Source organism: Perna viridis, chromosome 14, assembly GCF_037379345.1.
Source record: "Perna viridis isolate PV_CMFRI_1.1 ecotype Kerala chromosome 14, ASM3737934v1, whole genome shotgun sequence".
In the NCBI taxonomy this organism is placed as follows: Eukaryota; Metazoa; Mollusca; class Bivalvia; order Mytilida; family Mytilidae; genus Perna; species Perna viridis.
The window spans coordinates 859,694-867,224 of NC_142458.1; the positions used below are offsets into that span (position 1 = coordinate 859,694).

The 7,531-nt window shown below is 30.6% G+C and overlaps 1 protein-coding gene across 1 annotated transcript; it reads right to left on the reverse strand.

Moving 5' to 3' along the window:
- Nucleotides 1-287: 287 nt before the first annotated feature.
- On the reverse strand, nucleotides 288-7,109 carry LOC148597667 (uncharacterized). The gene is made up of 6 exons (XM_088562055.1): nucleotides 6,915-7,109; nucleotides 4,393-4,443; nucleotides 3,580-3,717; nucleotides 2,380-2,558; nucleotides 1,466-1,657; nucleotides 288-819 (listed from the first exon to the last, which is right to left on the reverse strand). Exons 1-6 carry the CDS (start codon nucleotides 7,107-7,109, stop codon nucleotides 786-788), a joined length of 789 nt encoding a protein of 262 aa, XP_088418181.1. The 3' UTR covers nucleotides 288-785.
- Between the last annotated feature and the right edge of the window lie 422 nt (nucleotides 7,110-7,531).

Consider the following 7,531-nt stretch of genomic DNA (forward strand, 5'->3'; position numbering starts at 1 on the left):
AATATAAAAAAAATCATTTCTTTATTGATTTCGATGGTCCAAAGTGGTGGTTTATTTTCATACCATGTTTCACACACTGCCTGATTCTTACTGCAACTGACACTTAAAAATGTAAACATAAAAGAGTAATAATACAGATCCAGTAAAACAACATAAAAAAACATTAACTTTTACATCACTAAATAAATCATCACTATGAAGTGAACTCAAATAACAGCAGAATTGATTAACAAAAAAACACATGCTACTTTTAACAAGTGGTTAGTCAACAGTAAAACAAATATGTCAATGATTAAAGTGATGTAATAAATAACAAGTGCATAATAACAGTTCACTTTAAAGTAATTACAGTTTTACATTAATGTAATTAGTTTACATTAAAATAATTGTAATTTACATAAAAATAGTTACAGATTCCATTTAAGTAATTACAGTTTACATTAAATTAAAAACAATTTACATTAAAGTAGTTTAAGTTTTCATTAAAGTAAATACAACTTAGATTAAAATATAGTTTACATTTAATGTAATTACAGTTAAAATAACTATAGCTTCCATTAATTCCATTAACAGTTTACACTCAATCACAGTTTACATATAGATTCTGCTTCAGTCTCAAGGAGATCACAAGATTTCTCCACAGGAGACTGTTAAATCTAAAATTTAACTATAGAGAGTGGAGAAATCTTGTTATCCACGAGAGCATCTAGTTAGCTTTTCTCAGTTTTTATAATTGATACAGATTCCTGAAATCAGTTAATTTCTATTTATCTGTATTGCATGCACTATACCACATCGGTAGCCAGAGAAAATATCAGGCTGTAAGAACGATGGAAAAATGATAAAGTTGCCCATAAATTTTGATATAACATCCTCAACTCATTACATCTATTTCAGTATTAAATTTAAACATCACTAAATTTTTATGACAAAAAGTGTCATCTCATTCAATAGAAGAAAAAGGCTCTGAAAAAAAGACAATATGGTAAATATATGTCTTAAATTACATGTAAGTACAAACATTTTTGTTAGTATTAAGTAATAATTCTGAGACAAAATCCCTTATGTACCAATCCATACAAATTAAGATAAAGGTGATTCATGGTGTAGAAAAAAAAACATCAAAGATGCTTGTTCAATCCACATATGCTATATTTTTATGTTACAATAGTCTTTTCCTTATTTTGAAGAAAATCATACATTCATCTCCCACTGAACCCAACCAAAGTCAAGAACGATAACTCTTGCAAAGTGCAGATGTCATACACAATTTAAATAAATTTTTTACTCAAAAGTCCAACAACAGAATGAATAACTTAGACCATATATGTGGTCTGTAATTGTTTCTGAATTAGAAATGAAAAGTGAATTCCATGGTCTTTTTTCATGCATGAATCACCACCTGATTTTCATAATGACTGTTATTTAATTAATAACATTGGCAAAAACATTAATAAATATTTACTATAAGATGACACAAAGCTTGCTTCCATCCTCACACTGGTTGTCAGATGGTATGGTTACCCTGGTAACAGTAGTGATTTGATTGGCAGGTGCTCTAATTATTGTGGGCGGAGCTTCAATATGTGGGCGGGCAGGAGGATCTTTCAATAGACTGAAATCTTTACCATGCTTACTTGTGCTAAGTTCTTTGCCACTGTAAATATATCCATCCATATAAGAATTACTGATGGAGAAATAAATGAACAGGCTGGTCAACAAAATAATTTCAAATTCATGACTTTTGATGAAATAACCACCAATTCTTTGCACAGCTTGTGTCATGAATACCACAGATCTGACTTTCAATAAAAAATATTAGAAAAAAAAATCTATTAGAGTTGACAGTAAACAATAAAATTATTCAGTAACCGAGGCTTCACCAAGTTTTTCTACTTCGTACATAATTTTTATTTCTAGTCCATACTGTAAACCTACTAATTTTCACGGATACTTCCATGTAAACATATTCGTGGGCATCAATTTTTTCGGATTCAAAGAATGATAAGACTTATATACTGTTAAAAAAAACAATTTCCCGAGTACTATTTTTCACACTTTTATATTCTATGCAAAAATAGCAAAAAATTAGTACACCACTGAAATCAACACTTTTACAGTATAGTGCAATCCTTATTATTTTTAAATCAAATTTGATTTCAGTTTGATGTATGTATTACATGCCTTCGCAGCTGGCCAAGATAGTGACCCTACCATCTATAGGTGAATCATGCAAGAGTAAGAAAGTAGGCAGAGCCAAAGCGTTATTTACTGTCAGTGATTGTATCTCATCAATAAATACATTGTCAATGCATTTGGTTGCTTAAATAGAACAATTGCTTTAGTATAAATATTACCTAATGCGTGACATGTACTTACAGATTATTCTGTTCCACTTCTACAACATCGTTGTTTTTCACATTACATTTACAGTCAGGGCCACAATGAAGTGGGTCACTGTGACCTTTGTAAAGTATGTTGTCATGGATTTGACCTTCAGATACCGTAGCTATGACAATGGCTTTATCATTCTGGGAATGAACTCTGTTTTTACAAACCTGGAATAAAATGTGTATTCATCTTATTTTCTTTCTATTGATGAAAGTATTGGATTCTATTAGACTAGCATGTTATACAGGGAATCTTGTACATTTTTTTGTGGAAATAAGTGCCATCATAGAAAAAATATAATATATTTTAATTCAAAATATTTCTTCTTATGCTTTGAGTGTTTTGGGGATAAACAAAAACACTTATGTGAATTTCAATTTTTTCTATAGTGCCTGTGGTCACATTAATCAATATCAAAAAGATAGTGCCAATTTTTCAAATTAAAGTTATTTCCAATAGGTCTTGTTTTTGCCACTTCATTTTTATAAATGACTTTATTATTATGGTAAGAACCTTCAGTAATTTGTAGCATAGTAATCTATGATCATGCAATCTTCTAGCATTGAAAAACACAATGTATTCTTAGTAGGATAATTAATTGGGAAGAGTGAATAACAAAATATGATCACAAGTGTTGAAGAATGCCTAGATTAAACGAGTGTGCAGAACAAAAGATAATCTTTTGGTTATTCATGATAAACAATTGATTATCTTATTTTTTATATAGATTTTCTTCATAATTTATCAATATTTTCAATATGAATTTTGAATTCTATGATTGGCAGATTGATATCAAAGTTGTAACATTTTGGCGGGAGAATGCATGAGAGTGAAATTACCGACTTTATTTCAGTTTGAATTATCGAAATTTATTACACTGAGAACATTCGATAAAACAGTGCTATCTATATAATAAAAAAAATTATACAAGCCAAAAGCTAATACATTTATAGAAGTTTACAATTTCCAAGCATTCACCTGCTAGCTACAATAATGAAGATCCTTTGACATACTTTGGAAAAACTCGTCAATGCTTATATATAGACTCAACTTTCAATTTAAATATTTTTGGTTTTGAATACTTCTTGTATACAATTTATTTTGAAATTTGAACTTGATAAGTATTTGGTATATGCTGAGACAATATTTATATGATTGATATTTTTTTATTTATACAAAATAAATAACCTTAACAAATGAATTTCTGTCTAACTGTATTGCACTTCTCTGGTTACCAACAACGTCATTGTTTTCGATGACAATTTCTCCCTGGCTAATTACACCATGGTCTCGGTTGTCATAGATACCATTACCCTCTATAGCAATCTAATAATAGTAACAAACAAAACTGACACTTCAGCTCAGATATTCGTGGTTATCATTTGAGGTGGAGAAATAAACCAATATAAGTTTTAAGTATAATAGCACCATAAAACATTAACATTTTAATAACTGTCAATTAAAAGAACACATAACATGTTTATAATAGTAAGACTAACTTCTATGCAGAAACATTCATACAAAGTTTGTTTTTGATTTGTTAAGTATTTTCAGAGTAGAAGATTTTTTAAAGTATTAATATTACAAATTGAGAAAAAAAAAAACACATAAAAAGGGCAGTAACTACAACGTGGCCTAACAGGTTACAAAGAACATTTAGAATTTGGAGATATATACGTTAAACTCTGTATGACCCCTATGTTCGATTTTTAGTAACTTCGGCCATATTTTTGACAGATAAAAAATTCCCCACTTTAGTTTTATGCAGAATACTATATGAAACACTCATACAAAGTTTGGTTCTGATTAGTTCAGTAATTTCAGGGGAGAAGAAATTTGAAAAATTATTAACGACAACAACGACCAGGTGAGCTTAAAAGCAAAAGAAGTTATATATGTACCATTGTTATAAAAAAAAATGCTGTTATACTCGACTGTAGCCCAGATACACATTCTTCTCGGTGGAGGAAAACATCTGCCACATCTACATGGTTATCTGACTGTCATTTCTCCTATGTCTATGTTCATAGCTTCCCCTTCATGGGACAGATCCTATGGAATGAAAGAAACAGACAGATTATTATACATTATTATACACTATTTATATAGTGCTATATATAATTTAGCACTACTATAGGCGCTTCACTAGCAAAAATTATAAAATATGAATTACAAACATACAAAAAATATAAATTAACAACATATAGAAAAAAACTAATTGACTAAAAAGGCAATGAACTTTATGAGTCAAAAGTAAGGGATACAAAATAATAACTTAGTATGATAAAATCATTTACTCTGAAAAAATAAGCAATAAAAAATTAACTATTTGCTACCAATAAGAAAAATAAATACGATCATAGAATGAGATATAAAATGTCATATATATACAAACTAACACCTAAAAAATAACCGCTATAGAATTACATATAATAGCTAAAGCACGTCTGAAAAAGTAGGTCTTGAATTGTTTTTTTTAAATATCCATTGATTTAGCATGACGGATACTCGATGGTAAAGTATCTCATAGTGTCGATGCTGCTTTATTGAACTGTCTATCTTCATATGTTTTTGTCCGTACTCTAGGTTTTGACAGTACCATGGAATATGTAAAGTTATCAAATTTTGAAGATAAACAGGGGCTTGTCAGGTGTGATGTGATCATACTTTCTTTTCCGTTTGACAAGGCGTGCTGCGCTATTTTGAATTTTTCGTAATTTTGACATAACGTTGTTGTTTATACCATGTAGAAGACTGTTACCATAGTCCATTCGTGGTTTTACTAGTGTTGCAACAAGAGTTTTACACGCGTTTTCTGAGAAGTATGGTCGTATTCTTCCAATAGATCGTAATTGAGCATAACACGATTTCACTAGCTTTCTGACGTGTTTTTCAATGTTAAACCCTTCGTCAAGGTGAAAGCAAAGATTTTTAACGACAGGTGAGTTAGAAACGGTACTTCTGTCAAACTGCAAGTGACAATGCTTGAGATCTTTAAGCCGATGTTTAGGGCCGAACACTATTGATTTAGCCTTGTCCTGATTTAATTATAGCATATTAGATTTCATCTATGTGCTTATATCCGAAAGGCAAGGTTCATCAATTTTACCAATGAAATATTTACCTAAAAGGTTCACACGTAAATAGTGATCTTCGATCGAAGGCAAGATTCTTTCTCTTATTTTGCCTATGATTTGTAAGCTTAAACAATTATTTTGAATCGTTTCCTATTTCGGCGATTTTGTTATTGAAATATTTTTTTTTTCTTTTTTAATTTATTTATTTATTTATCTTAAGAACAAGCTTACTAACAATGTTATACTTTTGACGACATATTTGCTTGTCAACAGGTAACTGAGATTTTTGCATTTTCCGTTCGGTTTTTCGTCTATCTTGTTTAACGGTACTTAGTTCTCTCGTATATCATCTGTATATGGTCGAAGTACGATACTTTTAGTTTGTAATGGAGCGTGTTGATCAATTAACGACGAAGCTGTTTCAACGAGCTCATCAAGCGTCCCAGTCAGATTTTGCAGTGATGTACAACTCAAAAGATGGATCTTAAGATCATCGATGACGATTTAGACAAACAATACACACAAAGTGCATAGCCTTAGGTACAATGGGGTGACTGTGAACCGTCTTGCAGTAGAAAAACCTCTAAAAATAACTGATCATACTTAATAATTTATTTTTCTATTTTGTTGTTTTATATATCTTCAATATTCTGTTTGTAAAACGCTTCGACCGTAAAGCCTTCTACTGAGGCAATTCAATAGATCCACAGTTATATTAGTCCCTTGCTTTCTCCTTATCATTCCTTTCTTAAGCCCTAGCTAAGGTGTTAAAATGTCATGCCGATCATCTTTTGAAGACATTGATTTCCTCATTTGAGCTTAAACAGCAATATAAGAAAACACCTGTAAGAGAGAAATTCACAAATAAACCATGGAGACTCGATTTTATTATTGTTTTACCACAGACTGGACAATTATGTTGTCTTATATTTCTCCAAGCGATAGCTTGCCATGGACACTTTGTGTTTCGTTTACAAAATGAAATACCCTTGTCTCCGTTATTACGTTTTTTTGTCATTGAAACTTACTATTTTGTTGACCAATGTAATACCATTGCCTCCATTATTGTTAATTTTGTTGCCACGGATAATTACTGTTTTGTTGACAAAAGTAATACCATTGTATCTTTTATTGTTGTATTTGTTGCCATGGATACCTACTGTCTTATTCACAAATGTTATACCATTATCTCTATCACTGTTGACTATGTTGCCATAGTTACTTACTGTTTGCTATCAAATTTTATTCCATTGTCTCCCTTATTTTCAATTTGGTTGCCCTTGATACTTAATGTTATTTTCATTGTTGTAATACAATTCTCTTCATTGTTTTTTTTTTATTTTGTTTAATTTTGTTGTTGGTTTTTGTTGCCAAAGATACTTGCTTGTTTACAAATGTAGTTCAATTGTTTCCATTATTGTTAATTTGGTTGTCATGGATACTAACTGTTTTGTTGACAAGTGTTATACCATTGCTTCCCTTATTGTTCATTTGGTTGCCATGGATATTTACTGTTTTGACGACAAACGTAATACCATTTTCTCCATTAGTGGTGATTTTGTTGCCGTAGCTCCTTACTGTTTTGTTGACAAATGTAATTTTATTGTCTCCATTATTGTTGAATTGGTTGCCATGAATCATTGTTAGCAAACGGTTGTTACCGAAACACCACATGCAGAATTACCTGAAGCATAACATTTATTGTTTTGTAATTAACAGTTTTTTTTATAAGTGGAAAGAAATTAAGACTCTTACACGACTGAGAGTTCACAGACACCCAAGGTTAAGTCCCATAATAAGACTCTGTACCTATATTCAACAATTATATGAACCTTAGTTTGTTATCAGCCTTTGTTCAGTGAGACATTTCAATGTGAGGTATGTAGTATTCAATCGTATCGAAAATAATCTTATCACGCTAATATAGTGCCCTAATTTTGGATACTTTTTGTTACTTTTACGCCCGTGTCTTAATGTTTTGGAGATATTTACTAAATATCTATTAATATCTGGTCAGCTAAAATTTAGAAGCTTTGATAGAAATCATCTGAAACTTGGAACTC

Bases quoted from the DNA above. Each gene is read 5' to 3' on its own strand.
- LOC148597667 (XM_088562055.1), bottom strand. From the start codon at position 7,109: ATGATTCATGGCAACCAATTCAACAATAATGGAGACAATAAAATTACA. The intron at 4,444-6,914 runs GTTAGTATCCAT...TTCATTCCATAG, and splicing joins TAACACTTGTCAACAAAACA to GATCTGTCCCATGAAGGGGA. The intron at 1,658-2,379 runs GTAAGTACATGT...ATATATTTACAG, and splicing joins GAAGTGGAACAGAATAATCT to TGGCAAAGAACTTAGCACAA.